Raw genomic sequence first — 21,251 nt, forward strand, 5'->3', positions numbered from 1 at the left:
TACGTACGTACATAGATTTAGAAAGTGGAACAGAGCAGTGACATATATATAGCCTTCGTCTCAGCCATTGTTGAACTGCGTCGGAAGTGGACATGCACAAAGTTGACAAATCCCGCCCATGAAACCCGGAAGCGTGATAATCCCCTATACGTCTAAATGACGTTTCCTGTCAGATGTCAAATAGACGTTTAGAAGATGTCTTTAAGATGTAATGATTTAGAATGTATGTTAAACTGACATCTTTGAAACGTCTATTTGACATTTTATAGAGATATAAAAACTATATAAATACTGTTAGTTTTCTCACACAAACCGATTGTTTCGCGTCTTAGGCCATCAGTGTGTACTTGCATTCACGAGTCATTAAATCATGTTTAATTTTGACTTCTCTGCATGTTCTTTGAGGTGGACCACCTAAAACTGCATTATATGACTGACAGACAACACCGGTTTGACCGAAAAATGTCAAAATTGAAAATGCTGTGGAAACAAAGACACCTACATCTTGGATGCCCTTGAGGTAAGCTAAAACATTTCAACAATTAATTTCAATCCTTAAAAGATGTCTTCCAGATGTAAAAATCACATATCCCAGATAGCAAAAGTCTATTTGATGTAATATTTACATCTGGAAGATGTATTTTAAAGAGTGTTTTCTCATCTGCAATACGTCTAAAGGACGTTTCCGGTCAGACGCCAAATAGACGTTTAGAAGATGTCTTTAAGATGTAATGATTTAGAATGTATGTTAAACTGACATCTTCGAAACGTGTATTTGACATCTGGCAGGAAACATCCTATACGAGCAAATTCTTAAAAAGATGTCTTCCAGATGTAAAAATCACATCAAATAGACTTGTGCTATCTGGGTTGAAATCGAATGCTTCCCTACAATAGAAGGTGAAAAATAAGTGACGTGTAACAATATTTGACAAAATAAGCATGTCTGAATTCACAGCATAAAAAAGTAGCCAGAAAGTTGCCTACCTAAGTATCCAAGTATCAGATAGCACAAATCTATTTGATGTGATGTTTACATCTGGAAGACGTATTTTTGATGGGCGTGTTGCTCATCTGCAATATGTCTATAGGACGTTTTCTGTCAGATAACAAATAGACACTCTGGGGCTCATTCAACTAATAATTGTGTGAATAATAAAACAGGAGAATTTATCGCAAAAATAAATTTTCATTTATTTAATTTTCCTTTATTTCGGTTTGGTCATTTACAGATCATTCAATCAATCAATCAAATCATTTGAAACATAAACACTACAGATGACCAGGTGCAGGCGGAAGCTAAAGCTTATTTTGCCTGCCCTTAACTTCGGAATCAAATGCAACTCATTAATGACATCTGTTCATAAAATTAACATTAAAGTCCCAGTGAAATCAAAATTGAACCTATTTACTTTGTTAGCGCATATTACTAGTCTTGTGGTGAACAATTAACCCGTGCAAGTAAAAATATATTTAAAACATGTTTTACCTTGGTAATCTTTAATCAAAATCTGAAAAGTTGCTTCCGGTCTGGAACGGTTTCTTTTTCTGATGACGTAGGTTTCACAACTTGGGTGGGGAAACGCTTAACCACTCCCCTCAAACCGTTAGTTTGCTATGAGCGAGAGATGGAGAGGAGGAGCGCTAGAGTAAAACCCTGCCCTCTGTTCAATATTCCGTTTCACTTGGAAATACGTCACAGCAAAATCGTTTGCAACTTCCGGTTCACGGGGACTTTAACACATTAGTGGACCATTGTCCACACCAGAAGCAAGCCTGTCTAATTCATTTTCATTGTATTTTAATTCATATTTTTCCAATGCTATTCTCTTGTAAATATTTTTAAACTGAAAAATAGACGTGGCTTGTTTTAACTCATTACAGCAACTATTCCACAATTTAACTCCTTTATTTGATTAACAGTGTTCTCTTAATGTAGAATGTACTTGTGGTCGGTTAAACATACATAATCCTCTAAGATTATATTTACTTTCTCGCTGGGAAAATAATAATTGCAAGCATTTAGGAATTTTATTATATTTGACTTGGTAAATAAACTTTAACGTGTACAAATCAACTAAAATTCAAGTCATAAAACTTTAAATAAAAAATTTTGATTGATGAAACAATAAATTACTTGGTGAATTGTAAGGTGCATACTTAATTAATCTGATTACCTTCTTTTGTAAAAGAAAAATTGGATCGGTTCTAGTTTTGTATGTACTTCCCCAGATTTCAATACCATACGTTAAGCTTTTAATAACCAACTGAATGGATTGCGCTTTTTGGAGGTTCAAAAACTCGGGCACTATTAAATGCCATTACAAAGCTGGGAAGAGCCAGGATTTTTTTAATATAACTCCGATTGTGTTCGGCTCAAAGAAGAAAATCATACATTTGGATTTTTGGGGTAAACTATTCGATGGATAATCAATTACAACAGACAGAAATAGTTTTTCCACAGTTTTCACGGAGGTAGCCGTGGGTCATTCTGAGCTTGTGTCAGTCTACATGAGGATTTTATGGTAGGGGTGCAGATTGAGTGAAGACGTGAACGCGCAGATGTCCGTTATCATGGTAGCTTTGGCGAGGACGGGCGAGGCGGGGAGGAAGATCAGCTTTGACACGTTCCCATATGAGGATATCTTTATTTCTGCATCCTGAGTCTCTGGGGCAGAACAGGATTGATCATCTCCGTGGGTTTCCTTCTCCCTCTCTCCGAATCCAACCACCTGCATGGAACATAGAGTCATTTGGTAGATGTTAACATGATCAACAGTTTCAACATTCATTTTAAATAATAGATTATAACAGAAACAAATAAATAACATACATGTATACTTAGTTTTCTACTGTTTGGATGCCTGTGCTCCATGAAAAAAGACACCAGTTCGTCTTTGGTGACATCTTTCAGGACTTCAATCTGTCGGGTAGAGTAACAATGTGATATTCTCATAGAATAAAAACACTTCTCAAATAATGCAGGAGATTGAATAAGAATAGAAATGCACCAACATTAAAATGACAACCAACCAATAACTGGCCAGCTTTAAAATGTATTAAAATAAATAAACTTTAAAAACTTTAAAAGGCATAATAAATAAATGAAGACTGAAAAAAAACATTGGTGATGTGGATTAAATATTTAAAATAGATAAATAAATGGCGAACAAAAATGATGGTGATGTGGCATAAATGTATAAAATAAATAAACTAACAAAAATAATTCGGGCGGTCAAATGATTAATCGCATCCAAAATAAAAGTTTGTGTTTACATAATGAATGTGGGTGCACTGTGTATAATTATTTTATATATATATATATATATATATATATATATATATATATATACACACACATGCTTGTATATATTTAAGAAATATTTTCATGTATATACTGTATATAGATTTATATATAATTTATATTATATATATAAATATCAGTATTTTATTTATAAATAATACTTTTTTCTTAAATATACATGCATGCGTGTGTATTTATATATAAACAAAATAATTATACACAGTGCGTGTATAATTATACACGATTAATCGCGATTAATCAATTGACAGCCCTAAAAATAATAGTTTTTAAAAGGAACAAATAAAATGTCATTAATATTGATTAATTTTTTATACAGCTTTAATTTATTTTTTACATATTTCCATAGTTTGTTTCTTATTTTTTTTTTATTTCTATATATAGCTTTAATTTATTTGAGTTTGGTTTTAAGGTTTTTATATATCTATATAGCTTTAGTTTATTTATCTTTCATTATGAAAAGTTAAAATAAATACAACAAAGTATTATTAAATAAATTATTATTAATCTACTGACAAAAATAGTTGGCGATTTGAAATAAACTATTACATTTCTATAATTTTGATCCAAATAATTAAATTGAAAACTAAATAAGAACTAAAATCATCATTACATTATAATGTACAGTACGAAAAATTTAATTAGTGTTTTTAAAGATGTTTTTTTAAGATTAACTTTAAGTGACAGCAAAGATAAAAAAACATCTTTAAAAAGACTAATTTAATTATTTGGCACCATTAATAATATAAAGAACAAGAACATATGGAGTGATTTCTCACTTCTTTATTGAGCCTCTCAAAGACATACTGCTGTGTGACCACTTCAAACCAGTTCCTGTCCACTTCGTCCCCGAGATGCGTGTCTTCACACTCCTTCAGCTTGATCAGAGCGCTCACTTGAGTTTGAAAAGCCTCATCCGATAAGTTATTCATCTTCTCCCCAAAGCTGACTAGAAAAGCTTCGATTTTATCTTCCACAAAGTCAGTGCTACGAGAGTACACAGCAAAAATAAAACGTTACTGCTATTCATTGAGAAATGGATTGGAAGTTTTCCACCTAAACCTTACCTGAACTTGGTCGCCTGAGTCTCGACGGTCACTGAAAACCCAAGGACACAGGAAGTGTTTCTGCAGGCGGGATACACCTGATACCTGAAGGAAGAGTCAAATAAGATCCGTTGAAGAAGAAAAATTACACAAGGAAACAGTCCGAAGCTTTATAACTGACCCGAGAGTTTCCTTTGTCCTCAGAAAATCAAAGCAGGGTTCTTCCATGTGCATCTGGCAAACACATAAAACAAGTGTATTTGGGTTAAATTGGCTTAAAAAAAGAAGGACGATACATACTTTCAGTTTAAGTGACGGCCCAAATCACCACAAGCAGCTCCATCAGCGTATGTTCTCGCAAGTTTTTCAGTCCAGCCTGGAAAAAAAACACAACAATGTTTTGGTATGTTCCCTGCATAAAGCTATGAACGAATTTGAGAAGATCTGAAATAGTCACCTGATAGTATACTGTGACTTCTGAGTTGGCATCTGCCAGGTTGAGGGACTGGACTTTACACAAGTGGTGCGTCTGTGGTAACTCCACCACTCTGAACATGACAGGAAGTGCAGCTGGAGGAGCTTTGTACTGGAGTTTGCTGTTAAACACCAAGGATGTATTTGTCAGTAAATAAATCAACAAAAAGAGATTATTCTATAAATTCTACATGTAACTAGCTAATTTTTTTTACACCTCATCCCCCATAATGTGATTCTAAAATATATAAAAAATTTTCTAAAAAGTGATTTTATTTTGTTATTTTACTTCCAAAAACTAACCTAATAATGTAACATGCTACCTCAATATTATTAAAAATATATATATTTTATACAATTTAAAAAATGAACTCTCTGTAAATACAATTTTGTAATTATTCCGAATAAATAAAAAGTGATTTCATTTATTCTATGTCCAAAAATTAACTTAACGTAACAAGCATTACATGTAACATTGCACCTCAACATTATTAACAAAAACATATTTGATAAAATTAACTATTTGTAAGTAGAATTTTTTTAAATTATTCTAAATAAATAAAAAGTGATTTAATTTCGTTATTTTATGTCCAAAAAGTAACTTAATGTAACATGCTACCTCAACATTATTAACAAAAACATATTGGATAAAATATATAAAATTAACTATTTGTAAGTAGAATTGTTTTAAATTATTCTGATTAAATAAAAAGTGATTTAATTTCGTTATATTTTATGTCCAAAAAGTAAATTAACGTAACACGCAACCTCAACATTATTAACAAAAACATATTTGATAAAATATATAAAATTATATATTTGTAAGTAGAATTTTGTAATTATTCTGAATAAATAAAAAGTGATTTAATTTCGTTATTTTATGTCCAAAAAGTAACTTAATGTAACATGCTACCTCAACATTATTAACAAAATCATATTTGATAAAATATATAAAATTAACTATTTGTAAGTAGAATCTTGTAATTGATCTGAATAAATAAAACGTGATTTAATTTCGTTATTTTATGTCCAAAAAGTAACTTAACGTAACATGCTACCTTAACATTATTAACAAAAAATATTTGATAAAATATTTAAAATTAACTATTTGTTAGTAGAATTTTGTAATTATTCTGAATGAATAAAAAGTGATTTAATTTCGTTATATTTTATGTCCAAAAAGTAAATTAACGTAAAACATGCAACCTCAACATAACAAAAACATATTTGATAAAATATATAAAATTAAATATTTATAAGTAGAATTTTGTAATTATTCTGAATAAATAAAAAGTGATTTAATTTCGTTATTTTATGTCCAAAAAGCAACCAATTAATGTAACGCTCCATAACCATTACTATCAACATTATTAAACATCAAATAATTAAATTATGCTCTTTTATATTTACATCTCACAAGTTTAAAAAGCAGCCTACTTACTCTATAAAATACTGCAGAAATTCCTTAGATTCCTGTTTGTGCAAAAAAATTGTACAAAAATGAGTGATTATAGTGTAAATACTTGCTCAAAATGACATAAGTCGTCAATAAGACTCACGGTACTTGTGAAGTTTCCTTGTATGAGTCCTTCTATATATAACACATCCCTAAAGCGATTCACAAAGTCCATGAGATCCGCCACGCTGATGTCCGCCATGATGGCTTCATACTTCTGCATCACAGAGAAACGATGGTGCTCAAGAATCTGCAGTCGAACATCTCTGAAATAACACACAGTAATGAGACCGAATGATGCAAACGGAGATCGCTGGTGGTTTGAAATTGGTTACTCACCTTCCAAGTTGATCTGGTTTAATGAGGATGGTGTAGTAGGTTTTCTTCAGCTGCTCGGTGAACATGCTAAACACATCTGGAGTGGTGCTGAAGTCGGCCAGGTGGTCTACGATCAGGTTCAGAAGCAACTAAAGAAATGAACGAAACTGACAGAATGAGTTTGTTCAAATGAGTCAGATTCAAAAAGAATCAGAGACACTAGTGAACTCACAGGCAGTTTGTGGTTGAATCCTTTGAGTCTGAGGAACAGGCCGTGGTCTCCAGGAATTAACGTATACTCCAGCTGAGCCACAACTGCATCGTATGCCGGCTCCGCCAGATTATGAGCCAGAATATTCACAAAAAGATCCAACAGGACCAGACTGGGAGAGGAAAAAGTGTCCATGTATAATATGGCAGATCTCCAAAGAATTTGAGCCTTTTTACAGGATTGGTTGAGCAACAACTCACTTTTTAGGAGATTCCAGTATGATTGGAGTGAGCAGCTGGAAGCGTGCATAAGCTATCGGAAAATACAGACATAATGACGTAATTATAATTGGGTTTATCTCATTGAGTTTGTCTCATTATTAAGGTACCTTTGGGTATTTTAAACTTGCTGTCCTTTCTGAACCACAGACAGCCTCTCTCGTTGTCGATTATTTTGACTGGGAAATCCGTGTCAGGGCAGTCTGATGTTTTGAGGGTGAAATCTGAGGCTGTGGATGGGTAAGAACTGAGGTGAAAACTGTTGTAAAGAAAGGAATGAACCTCTAGTGAATGGAATGGGAACTGACCTATGAACTTGTTCTCAGCGGGGAGGTGGAGGTCAGGGTTCAGCGGGAAATCTCTACCCCAAAGGTCCCTGTATTCTTGGGGAATATCTGTGTAGGTATAACACTTCAGGATTAAGTCAAACATAATAAACTGATGTGTGATACATCCGTGGCATATTGGTTATCAGCCGATATTGTAATTGACATTTTTTTTAGATACTGGAAGATTATTTAGACCATAAGGTCTAAATACATATTTTAAATAACTATCAAATATTAATGAATATTTTATTTATTTGTGCCACACCAAAAAAATTAAAAATTAAAAAATAAAACGTTGTTAGTATTCATATACTGTAGATTTATTTATTTATATTTATGACACAACTATTTTATGTCTATCTATCCATCTATCCACTGTCCATCCATCCTTCAACTATCTATCTATCTATCTATCTATCTATCTATCTATCTATCTATCTATCTATCTATCTATCTATCTATCTATCTATCTATCTATCTATCATCCATCCATCCAACTATCACCCATCCATCCATCCATCCTTCAACTACCATCCATCCATTCATCCTTCAACTATCTATCTATCTATCTATCTATCTATCTATCTATCTATCTATCTATCTATCTATCTATCTATCATCCATCCATCCATCAACTATCATTCATCCATCAATTATCTATCATCCATCCATCAACTATCATCCATCCATCCACCCATCCAACTATCACCCATCCTTCATCTATCTATCTATCTATCTATCTATCTATCTATCTATCTATCTATCTATCTATCTATCTATCTATCTATCTATCTATCTATCTATCTATCTATCTATCTATCCATCAATTATCTATCATCCATCCATCCATCAGCTATCATTCACCCATCAATTATCTATCATCCATCAATCACCTATCATCCATCCATCTATCCATCCATCATCAACTATCATCCATCCATCCATCCAACTATCACACTTCCATCCTTCATCTATCTATCTATCTATCTATCTATCTATCTATCTATCTATCTATCTATCTATCTATCTATCTATCTATCTATCTATCTATCTATCTATCTATCTATCTATCTATCTATCTATCTATCCTCCATCAACTATCATTCATCCATTAAATATCATCCATCCATCCATCAACTATCATCCATCCATCCCATCCATCCATCCATCCATCCATCCATCCATCCATCCATCCATCCTTCAACTAACATCCATCCATTCATCCCTCAACTATTTACAGTATCTATCATCCATCCATCAACTATCATCCATCCATCCATCTAACCTTCAACTATCAATCTATCATCCACCCATCAACTTTTTATCATCCATCACTAATTTCTTGAAGCATTTAAAAAAATGTAAATATTTTTTAGTGTTTTCTTTAAACAAAATAATATACAATCATAAAATGGTCGATTTATCAATTATCGGAGTTAAAATTAATTATATCAGCCATCATTTTTTAATTCTACTTCAATTACATCATATCTAACGATTATAAAAAGCAGCCAACTTATTTATTCTGCATTATTTGAGATTATTTGAATTCTGTGAGAATATCTTTATGCAAGTTTATTTTTCAGTGTATTATTTTTCATTTCAATTTTAGCCAAAACTATGTTGAACTTTGATATTTAAATTTTAATATTGGTTATCATCTAACAGTATCTACCAGAATTTTACCGTCTATGCATCCCTAAAAATAAAGCCAAACCTTTCCCGGATCTATTGTTGTGGTTTACCTTCAACACTGTACTGCGTCCCAAACCACTTCTCCTTTAGCGGACAGAGACCGTCATGTTTGGGTGACAGCAGTAATATGTTGGCCGTCACTGGGGTCAAGAGTGTCAAAGCAGCTGAGATGACCTTCAATGAGAGATTAAACATCAGAACAGCATTACTAGTTTAGTCCAAAAGACAATACCATACCTCTGGGTTGTATTCAAACAGAAGCTGGTCTCCACACAGGAAGTCCTCTTTTGGGAAAAGTTGCATGTTCTCACAAATGTTCGCCACAAACTCAATTGGTTCCGTCTGGTCCAAAAAAAAACATAAATATGAGAGTCTGCGATATATGAATTTAGATGTTTTCACTCAAAAGAATGAGGGGAAAAACAGGTCACCTGCTCCTGATAGTGAAACTCATTGGCTTCAATCTTTTGGATTTCCTCATAGATTCTGAGAAAAACGCATAACCAACAACATTTAACAAAACCAACAGGATTATCAAAACCAAGGTTCTTTTCTTCTCAAGAACCATTTTTACTGTAAAAAGGATTTCATATTCTGTGATATGTTCTATATCAGGCAGTGAAATCCTCTTCTAATTAAGTTTCAATGATCTGCTGCCCACCTCTGCTGAGGTCCAATAGACTGAAGCATCTTCAGATACTGGAAGATTGTATGAATGACCTACAACCACAACAAACATTTCATTATAAAGAAAAAATGAGGAATAAAAGGATTCACACCACATAAGAGCAACTGAGGACTTAATTAAGCCAACATGAAGGCTTTTTCAGACCTGGAAGAAGTTCTGGAAGCCCTCGTCGCTCAGGGTGACTGAAACGCTGAAGATGGAGTAGGTAGTGTTCTGATCGAAACCCGTCTCACTGTTTCCTCCGAACAGACCGAGAGCCCAGCACCTTCAGATACAGAGCATTTCATTTCATAAAATTCGATTCAAACCGATTCATTAGTGATAAGTATGAACAGAAAGTCAAACTCACTTCTTTCTGAGTAAAGACAATACACTTCCAGCTCCTTCATGACCAATCAGCCAGGAAATGTAATGCAGGGGTTTCACTCTAAATCCCAACATGTACAAACACAAACAGTCTTTATTGCCGTCAGCCTAACGCAAACTTGTACTATTATGCCATTATGTCCTGGTTAAGAAGCTTGGAGGCCACCAGCACCAGCTTTGCTATCTTGACCTCAGCAGGGTAAAACACTTTTACATGGTGGATAGATTTTGACAGCTGTCAGGATGTGTTACTGACCTGTAATGTTTGCCTTGAGGTGGAAGAGCCCAGCTGATGGTCAGCGCATGAACCTTTCTCACTGGCACCACTGAAAATGACGCATGTAGTTATCAAAGCTTCCATTTAAATTCACTCATTTGTATCAGTCACTGAATCATGCATAATGATATTCAGTATGAACTCTAGTCAGCATTAAATGAAACCCAAGTGATTCAAATAAATTGTTTCATTTTATTATTTAAATAAATTTATGGAAATATAATATTGTATTAAAATGTAATTATAAATATATATATTTTTTAAATATTTAATTTAGTTTTATAATATAATAATAATGAATAATATATAGCATTATTGTTGTCATTAATTAGTAATATAAATTGATAAAATTAATATTATAATTATAAACAAAAAATGTAATACAATTAATTACATGATTTATATTTAATATTTAATTTAGTGTTATTAAATATTTTTTGAAATGTAAATAAATATTATATGACATATTTACTTAGATTTCAACAAATATTTAATAACACTAAATTAAATATTAAATATAAATCATGTAATTGTATTACATTTTTTGTTTATAATTATAATATTATTAATTATTATATAGTTATCTAATATTATTATATTATATTAATATTATTATAACCCCCCTCCCTCAAAACATTTTCTCATCGAATCTACACGATTCACGTAGGTCACTTATTTTGGTTTCAAAACGGCGAATTTCGCCGAAAGGTGAGTGATTTTCATGTCTGATTATTAATATAATATTAATTTTATATTACTAATTAATGACAACAATAATGCTATATATTATTAATTATTATTATTATTAAATATAAATTAAATATAAAGTTGAATTACATACTAAATTAAAACTTATAATATTACATTAAAGTTCAATGTAGCTTTTTAAAAAGATTCTAGGTAACCTATTCAATCTGAAATCCAACGCTACCTCGGTAAAGCTTGTTGAAATCTGGGGTATCAAATGGATCCTGAAGGTCTGAAAAATTCACCCGTGGCAGGCCACTGTGAAAAAATGTCATTCAAATAAATCCTGGGTGACACAAATGGCAAGAAATATGACTGTTTGGCATACGTACTTGTTTGGGATCTTAATAAAGATCTCTCGCACCCATTCTTCCAGGGTATCAAGTTTGTCTATGAGGATAAAATGTCCAAAATTAGACCCTTGATGTGAATATGAGGATAGTACTGTATTCATTCAGAGACAAGTGACTTGTTCTCATTGCCTCTGGACTGTACAGTGAGCGTCATGTAGTGAGCGGAGTAAAATCTCCTCCAGAACTCTCTCAGACGCTCGTAAGTGTTGATATTCTTCTCTCTGGGTTCGTCTTTCAGTGTTTGAGCATTTCCTGGTGAAATATCAAGGGATGGACAAATATCATGAGCATCGATCTCTTGTTTGGCATTATGAACATTATGAACACGTGACTGACCCCAGAAGAACTTGCTCATCGGATGATTGGCTTTTGCTAAACTGCCAAACAGCATTTCTTTCCGGTTCGAGTCTAATGGCCGGCCCATCTGGTACTCTGTTAAAAAGTATTTAGCTACATTACATTTCATTTTTAATGTTGACACGCGTCAGCAGTGCAGTCGTGACGTGTTTTTACTGACCGCTATCTACGGCCTCCACCTCCCTGTCAACTGCATCAGGAATCATCAGTGGGCAGATGAAAAACTGCGCCCACCTGTGGACAAATAATGCAAGTGCAGGTTTTTAAAGGGGCAGTTCACCCTAAAATAAATGAATATGTGATTGATAATTGAATATTTAGCTCACCGATCCAGTGCTTCTTTGAAGTATTTCCTCTGAACATCAAATTGGAAGATGGTCCGCTCGCAGTCCGTTGAGGCGTTGTCACTTCCCCCGTGTTTTTTCAGGAAAGCATCAAAGCCATTTTCGTCTGGATACTTCTCACTGCCCATGAAGACCACTGGAAAAATAACAATGTGAATTTAAAGGAAATAAAAAAGTAAGGATAAAATAAATGACCCCTTGCTGTCAATCAACGCACTGTGTTCGAGGAAATGGGCAAGACCAGGTAGATCCGCAGGGTCACTGAAGCTTCCCACGCTGATACAGAGCGCAGCTGCGGACTGAGAGAATATAGATATTGGGTATTATATCTATTTATAAATGAAGTAACTGTAAAGAACTGAAAGTCACCTGTTTCTCTGAACGGCAAGCCTTCTTCCTCTCTTCACTGCATTTATTCATGTCATTCCTGTTTTCATCAGCACTCTCACTGTCTACATTCTCTTCCTCTTCTTCGTCAGCCGGCTCTTTGCCACTCTCTGATTGGACGAGGTCTGATATGAGTAGCACTTTGAGTCCATTGCTCAGCTCAATGTACCTGGAAAAGGTTTAGTCAGAAAAAGATCAAAAATTGTATCAAAACATGATTTTAATCATTTTTTTATATTTTATTTTTCAAAAATACATTTTATATTGATAATAATAAAAGAAAATGACAACAATTTAACAATTTAATACATTTATTTTAAAAAATACACTTGATATTATAATTTTATATAACAAAAATAAAAATGAATAAAATCATATTTTATTATATATATGCTTTAAAATAATATACATATTATTAATACTATAATATAATTATTATTGAATTATTAAATTACAAATAAAACAATCATATATTTTTTCAAAATGTATAATTTTATAATTTAAAATATAAATGTAATAATATAATAATAATAATAATAATAATATAAATAAAATAAACTAATATCCATAATAAATCAGATTTAAATATTAAATATATTATGGTTTAAATATTTTTTATTAATTAATATTTTATTTATATAATATTTACTAGTAATAATTATGCAATGTATATGTGAACTATAACAATATATTTATACATTTATTATTAGTATTATTAATATAAAGACTAATAGTATGATTATGACAATTCAGTTGTTATTAATTACTATTATTATATTTACACACACACACACATATATATATATATATATATATATATATATATATATATATATATATATATGTGTGTGTGTGTGTGTGTAAATATAATAATAGTAATTAATAACAACTGAATTGTCATAATATATATATATATATATATATATATATATATATATATATATTATGACAATTCAGTTGTTATTAATTACTATTAATATAATAATAGTAATTAATAACAACTGAATTGTCATAATATATATATATATATATATATATATATATATATATATATATATATATATATATATATATATATTATGACAATTCAGTTGTTATTAATTACTATTATTATAATAATAGTAATTAATAACAACTGAATTGTCATAATATATATATATATATATATATATATATATATATATATATATATATATATAACCTTCATACATTATTATTGTTGTTGATATTTTTACTAAAATGTCTTGTTACCTGTATTTTTTCGGGTCGTTTGGTGATTTGATTATTCTCGGGTCACTTCGACCAGACTCTGGCCAGGAGACTGGTGGAGGTTCTCCGCTCTCTGGACCGGTCACTTCACAGACAGGTCCACTGCAAGTTCTGTGCATTTTGACTCAATCTCACTGCGTGTGACAAACCAGTGTTATTGTTACCACCTGTTACCAGTGTCAAAACGCAGACACGCACTAGATTTAAGGATTTAACATTATTGACACCTGTCACGAACACACTTTACGTCATCTTCTGTATCAAAACTCCAGTAGCTACAGAGAATGTCTTTAATCAGTTAGACGGGCTCTGGTAGCTACTAATTCCTTTCAGGGCTTTCGTTAAGACAACACAGCACTAAAAAAAAACGTTTTAATAATTAAACTTAGCATACCTTCTTTTCTGTTGTCGAATGGATTACGGATGTTGCGCCGTTAACGCTCATGTTGAGCTCACCTAATACAATGAAATCTCATTGGCTGATACACCGTGGCATAAGAAGCAATGTGATTGGTCCAGACAAACAGTTTGTTTCGTACAGATCAGAGCTACGTTGCTGTTGACTAAATGTAAACCTAAAAATCCTTTAATTAAAATAAAATATGAATATAAGATGAAAAACTTACTTAAGCACTGAAATACTGAATTAAATGGGAAATAGAAATAAAAAATAAGAAGCACATAAACGTACTAAAATTTAAACTAAAATCAAAATATAAAAATACAGTGTAATATTAATAAATACTAATAATACTGCTACAGAAATTCGAATAACAAAATAACAGACAAATATTTGTTGTTTAATATAAGACCATGAATTAAGGTTATTTAATCGTTTAACACTATGTGGAAAAACAAGGATAAGAGTCTTTTGTGACTTTTAAGTAAATATAGTGTCAAATAAGTTAAACTTTATTTCATTTTTAGCCATTTTTGTTTGCTATCATATAGTCCATATACTACAGTATCCTCAATATACTGGCCATCAGTATCACATACAATGACAGACACAGTACAAAAATATTAGCATTATTATATGTGATTTGTGCTTTTATTGTTACAAATTGCATCTAAAAGTAACATTCACAACTGTACAATCACTGTACGCCCCAGTGCAAATCTACAAATCAAAATCCACTGACAGCAAAGGTACAACTATATATTCCAGCAGCATAAAAAATAAATATCTACTCAGGGGGGAAAAAATATCTCATTTGCAATAATTTCGACTATAATTACATAAAACACTCATACATCACTTGATAAAAAAACCAAGGCAGATAATACATACACGAACCCACAAGGATTTGCTACAGGTTTCTGAAATATAAACATCCTGGCACGAGTTCACGATAAATCTCGACTTTCTTCTTGAGGATTTAAGTGAAGAATCATATCTTTTGTAACAATGCCTGACAATGAAATGTGCTGATTGTGTCCAGTCTATTATTACACACAACAGTAACATGTGGTTTCTGACAATACTAAGTTTAACATGAATTTAATGTCGTATTTTTGTGTAAGACATGAATTTTATTTTGCGTATCTAATCATTTTTTTTTTCATCTCAAAATGAAGATACCTTGAACAAGTGCTTATATTCTCAAAACAATAGATGGAGTCCAACATACAATGTGCATCTGCTTCTGATCCAATCAGATCAGAGCATCGAAACCACCCTGAAAACTCAATTTTGCATAATGGCCATTTTGCAAAAGTCTGAGTTTATTTTTGTGCCTTTTAACAGATTATCCACCATTTTACCTCCATTAAAGTACTACATTAAATATATAATTCATAAAATGAGTGAGATTGTGCCACCACAGATTGCGTTTTAAATCTAGATTCGGCAGTGAACACTGAAGTTCTGGGAGCCAAGTAGTAGCTTTTGTGCTTTGCTCTAGTCCCTGCGTTAAGTTTCTTAAGGACTGATTGGGGTAGAAGTGTACTATTATTACTGAACTACTTCACATGTTTGACAGCTACAAACAAACAGGGGTGCGTTTCCCGAACGCAATCGTTAGCCAAAGCAAGTCGCGAGATCATTTACCAACATAGTTTTAACGAAGCAACTCAACTTTGCGAGTTTAGAACTACAGCTCTCGACTTGCGGCTTGAAGCATAGTTTCTTGTTAGTATGAAATTTAAATGCATGTACATTTAATTTTAGCGTATAGTGTGAATAAACGCGTAGGAGAACCTTGGATTAACCGCGATGAATCAAACATCAAATGAAGGGAACAAAAATATTTAAGGGGTCCTCAGGCAGATGCCATATCAAAATATTTGCAATTTTCAAGTTTTTTTTTATAAGTTATACAAGATTCAACTTGTTTTTAAAAGTCAGTTTAATGTAATATAAGTTGAAATGACTTAAACATCCAAGTTGATTGTACTTAAAAATTTAAGGCAGCAACTTTTTTGTTTTTCTTTACAGTGATGGCATCTCCGAGAAAAATTACGTTGTGGGAAAGTTCCCGACCGAATTAAATGTGAAATGTACGGCAATTACAAAAATCTGTCATCAATAGCGATGTTAAATCAATTCATTAGCAGAAGTTATATCTCCACTACCTGTGTGTGACGTCATTAACTTCATTTCCTATACTGTTGACCCAACATGGCTCAAACTATGGAAGTGCAACCATGCAGAAAATATTTGTGACTAACAAGTTAATTTCTCTAACGATGCATCATACTATGGTGGTTAAGCAGTGAGTTACGTTGTTTGCGCAGGAAACGCACCCCAGGTCGGTTCCGATCGGCATACAACAGAACGTTAAACCAAACGACATCGGATCCGCTGCTGATAGGTTGGCATATGAGTAGAGAGAGAAATCAGCAACAATTCTGAGGTAGCTGGGGAGGTTTATCGGTTAGTCGGGTGGTTTTGGCACCGGTGACTATGGGTGGATCCGTATCGACTCTCTCAGACATCTTCACGCAGATAATGTCGACCAAGCGCTCAAATACTTGTCTGACGTTGATGTTCTCCTTGGCGCTGGCTTCGTAGTACTCAAACCCTGTGAGGAAGAATACAAATACAAAATGAATCGGATTAAAGCGGGCCACACATTCTCCTCAAACATTGTGTTCATCCACGCTGTGCCGTGTCGAGGGTGTTGAAATAAAGTTGATAATTCCGCAAATTACTGCAATTGCAGATTTCAAACAGAGATGGCGACAAACAGCAAAAACTGCAGATTGGGCACGCAACTTACCCAACTGGTCAGCCAAGTGTTTCCCCTTCTCAGAAGCCACCACCCTCTCCTCATCCATGTCACATTTGTTCCCCACTAATATCACCTGAGCGTTGTCCCATGAATAGGTCTTAATCTGTGTTGCCCTGAAAGGAAAAGGTAATTTATGGCTAGAGGTAGACTGATTAATCGGTAAACCGATTAATCGGCCGACCGATTAATCGGTCTACCAATTAAAAGGCAGATTTTTGGCATTTTTTAACATAATCGGCATCAGCCAATATCCAAGTATGTCAAGCCGATTATTAGGCAGGCGCATCTGTGGGCAGCCTAGTGTTGTCGTGGAGCACGTTTTTGACTCACGCTGCCGTTAGAGTCATTTTCCAGCCGAGTGAGCAGCAGACCTAAATATGAACGCGTTCAGGCACAACACTGACCGTTAGTTAGTAGCTGGATTAAACAGGGTTAAAATGCTGGCCAAACAGTGTAAAGTGTGACTGTATTTCACTGTAGACTAAAAGGGCCAACAGCGGGATGCCTTTGTCTGAAGAACAACAGACGGTGCGTTGTGGTGCATTTAAGTTTTTGTAAAATATAATTTTCCCATCTGGTGGTTGTTTTTGTCGTACAACAGCAATTTACTAGTGAAATACGTTATTGTTAGAAGTTAAATTAAATAAAATATAATAAATCTTATATATAAAAAATTAAAGTTTTTATATAAAATATTTATAAAATATATAATATAAAATATCTAAAATATATTTTATATTAAAAAATAAAAATGTAAAGTTTTTTTTCTCCTTTTTTGTGATAATTAGGTTATGTCTATTTATCTTTGTCCATCAACAAACAAAACAAACCAAAAATACATATTTTAGGACATTTTTTGAGAGGATAAAATGTTTTTGTTGAGAAAGTTCGTCTATGTTAAGTAATTATCATTTCTTTTACATTTTATCTTTCAAATAGAGGTTAAAAACCAAGCAAATAACGGCCAAAATAAATCGGCAGCATTAATCGGCCATTGGCCGACCCGGATTTCAAAAGATCGGTATCGGCATCGGTGTGAAAAAAAACATATCGGTCGGTCGACCTCTATTTATGGCATCTAACTTTATCAGTTTTATCAGTGGATTCCAGATTAAAACTGCTCACCAGTCCTGCACTGCATTGAAGGACTCTTCATTTGTGATGTCATACATAAGGATGAAGCCCATAGCTCCTCTGTAGTAAGCTGTAGTAATAGTTCTATACCGCTCCTGTCCAGCTGTATCCTATAGTAAAGACAACACAGAAAATGACATGTTTTGGAAAAATCACATCGATTTCAGGCCATTCGCACAACTGTAAAGATAACTATAACAATAACTAAATTAGCATTCACACAGACAGACAATAACACTTCTGTTGTTCTGTCTTCACCTGCTTTAAATGATAGAGCTCTTTAAAGAATTGGCTGTCAATGTTTTTATCATTCATCAGTTGGATTATTATTTTTTTTTCAAATGCTCAAATTTCAAAACAGAATTTCAATGTTATTATTCCTCTGTGTCGTTATCCTTATACTTCTCGTAGAAGGTCTCAAATATTCAAAGAATTAGTACAATTATTCAAATTTCATCATTATAACTATCATTGTGATATCCTTTGTGGCCCTTTAGAGACCAGAATATCATCTCAATATATTAAATGTGCTTTAAAAAAATTTATATTGTGCATTGGTTACCTACTAACTAATTGTATTATTTTTTTAATCCTTCCAATTATTTTCATTATTTTGTATTTATTGAGAAAAATTTAAAAATAGGCTATAATTATCTCATTACAAACTAATCTCAATTTATTATTGAGATTATTCCCTATTATTATTTTAAGTACAAAGATATAAATATAAATGATAAATTAATCGTAATTTACAATATTCTTTTTATTCAATTATTAATTTTATCCCAATATAAACCTTGGTGGCATTTTATTTATAACAGTGTGACGTATCATGACCTTCAATGCTCCATGAATGGAATAGCTATCAAGCATGTGGAGGACAAACTAAATGAAAGGTTGTAATTTCTCTATTTTGGGCCCTTGATTATTCAAAGCCCATTTTGTTTGGTTCAACTTGGCGTCAGTTTCCCTGCAGCTGTTTTGAATGAGGGCCTATTTTTAACACCTTGTGATCAATACACCCAGATTATGAATGATCACACATTGTGGCTGTGTCATACTTGTCACCCCGGCGCTTGTGTGCTTTCGAAAACTCTGCCCGCCCCCTCACCCTCAGGGGCTGCTTTAATTGGCTATGAGGATCTCTCTCTGCCAGGGAGCAGTATGGAGTGCTGCTTCCATGACAACCAGCATCGATGATGCATGTGTTGGGGAGAAGGCGCTTGCTTTCTTTTCCTCCAGAAAAGATGGCTCTCAATCACAGGCTGATAGAAGGTGAATGTGGAAGGAAGAGGATGGCTGCAGCTGGATGCAGTTTGAGTTTAACCATGCCAGCCAATCAATTTTGAACAACAAACAATCTGGGGCTAAACATTTCATCATTTTCATGCACGATTCATGCAATATTAGGGATTTAAATACACCAATAAACCTGCTACGGCACTCACCCATATTTGGAGCTTCACTCTCTTTTCGTTCCTGTAAACGGTCTTCACCTTAAAGTCGATGCCGACTGTGCTGACGAAAGAGTTGCTAAAGGAGTCATCTGCGTATCTGAATAAAAAGCTGGTTTTTCCTACACTGCTGTTGCCAATGATCAGGAGTTTGAACATGTAGTCAAAGTTCTGATCAGATCCATCTCTCTGCCCAAAGCGTTGGTCTGCTTTTGCCATCTGTGAACATGGAGATAAGTATAAATGCAGGTAAAGGTTTAAGCAGGAGTTGAGACTGGTCTCAACCCTTATTCTTGTATTGAGCAGGTTTTTAAATAATATTTCTACTAGTCAACCTAGTAACTATTAGTGAATATTGAAAATGGTATGAGCAAAACAAATCATGGCTATATGTGTGTGCATATATATACTATTTATATATGCACACACGCACATGGTTAGACAAGAATAAAGACTGGTGTCAGCCCTGTTACATTTAAATAAGCAAAATGTAACACACACACTACATTTAAAAAAACAGGACCACCAGCTGTGGGGTCTATGTATCATCTTGATGCATAAGCCAATGCATAATTTCGAGCCTTCGTCTCATTTGTTTGCCAAGAACATTGTTAAAAGCGTCACAGAATCAACTTAACAGGTCCAAATGCAAGTGACATTTTGCATCTATCGCCATTCACAAGCATAAATATGATTGCATAATCAGATGATGTTATATTGACCATGTAGCCTACTGTAAACACACGAGCTCATTCACAACTGTCATTGAGACAATAACGACATCTTGACGGACGACATTCACCGACAAACATCCATAAATGACAAGCACCCGTCAATGAATCAATGGCATATGATGGAGATGCTCACCTCGGATGTAAGCGCAGCTCTATCTCGTCTGGTGCTGTTCTAGGTGGGCGTTTATGGACGCTGCAGCACCTGACGACGCGTCTTCACCGACTCGCCTGTTAACGCGCACAAAACGCCTGCTTAACGCCCGTGTTAACGCGTATAGTAGCGAATATAAGAGGTTAAATTGATATTTATCATCTGGTTTATTTGAAAGGGCTCTGTGTAGTAGGGTGGGGCATTGGCGACAATTAACCTCCGTTTACAACGCTGAATGTAGGCTAAACGACTCAAATTCAGTGACACTTTATAGAAAAATATAAAACCCCGGCAACGACAAAATAAAATAAATAATAAAGGTAAAAGCACACTTTTCCCCAAAATGTATAAAAACATAAAATATCACTTTCAAAACAATCAGCTTTTTTGTTGTCTCGGAATTCGCGCTATTTCTTTTACGAAGTTTGTTGAGATTTTTTTCGCCCTCACCCGAATTGATCCCAGATCGTGTGAAATCTTATTGAAATTACCAGATTTCACCGATTTGCGGAAAAAAGAAAAAACACTTTATGACACTAAATGAGAAAGTTTACAAAATATCAATGCGCAGCACGGAACTACATCTTCTCGCGGCAGGATGATTTCACGAATTAACACGACTATACAA

General features: G+C 33.5%; 2 protein-coding genes across 2 annotated transcripts; both read right to left on the reverse strand.

Annotated features, from left to right (window-relative positions):
- Positions 1-1,169: 1,169 nt before the first annotated feature.
- On the reverse strand, positions 1,170-14,434 carry nrd1b (nardilysin b (N-arginine dibasic convertase)). Its single transcript, XM_039682638.2, has 31 exons — positions 14,312-14,434; positions 13,900-14,051; positions 12,631-12,817; positions 12,479-12,560; positions 12,244-12,397; positions 12,078-12,151; positions 11,897-11,992; positions 11,690-11,812; positions 11,540-11,597; positions 11,392-11,465; positions 10,440-10,509; positions 10,167-10,244; positions 9,962-10,082; positions 9,791-9,849; positions 9,561-9,615; positions 9,367-9,471; positions 9,180-9,303; positions 7,414-7,500; positions 7,216-7,335; positions 7,088-7,139; positions 6,849-6,999; positions 6,638-6,765; positions 6,402-6,564; positions 6,284-6,315; positions 4,826-4,964; positions 4,697-4,744; positions 4,550-4,602; positions 4,390-4,473; positions 4,102-4,309; positions 2,834-2,923; positions 1,170-2,732 (listed from the first exon to the last, which is right to left on the reverse strand). The coding sequence occupies exons 2-31, from the start codon at positions 14,034-14,036 to the stop codon at positions 2,508-2,510; spliced, it is 3,177 nt and encodes a 1,058-aa protein (XP_039538572.2). The 5' UTR covers positions 14,037-14,051; positions 14,312-14,434; the 3' UTR covers positions 1,170-2,507.
- Positions 14,435-14,940: 506 nt separating this feature from the next.
- Positions 14,941-20,845, reverse strand: rab3b (RAB3B, member RAS oncogene family). Its single transcript, XM_039682634.2, has 5 exons — positions 20,606-20,845; positions 19,733-19,957; positions 18,276-18,394; positions 17,139-17,263; positions 14,941-16,940 (listed from the first exon to the last, which is right to left on the reverse strand). Exons 2-5 carry the CDS (start codon positions 19,955-19,957, stop codon positions 16,756-16,758), a joined length of 654 nt encoding a protein of 217 aa, XP_039538568.1. The 5' UTR covers positions 20,606-20,845; the 3' UTR covers positions 14,941-16,755.
- Between the last annotated feature and the right edge of the window lie 406 nt (positions 20,846-21,251).

This window comes from Pimephales promelas, chromosome 2, assembly GCF_988280905.1.
Source record: "Pimephales promelas chromosome 2, fPimPro1.hap1.1, whole genome shotgun sequence".
Lineage (NCBI taxonomy): Eukaryota > Metazoa > Chordata > Actinopteri > Cypriniformes > Leuciscidae > Pimephales > Pimephales promelas.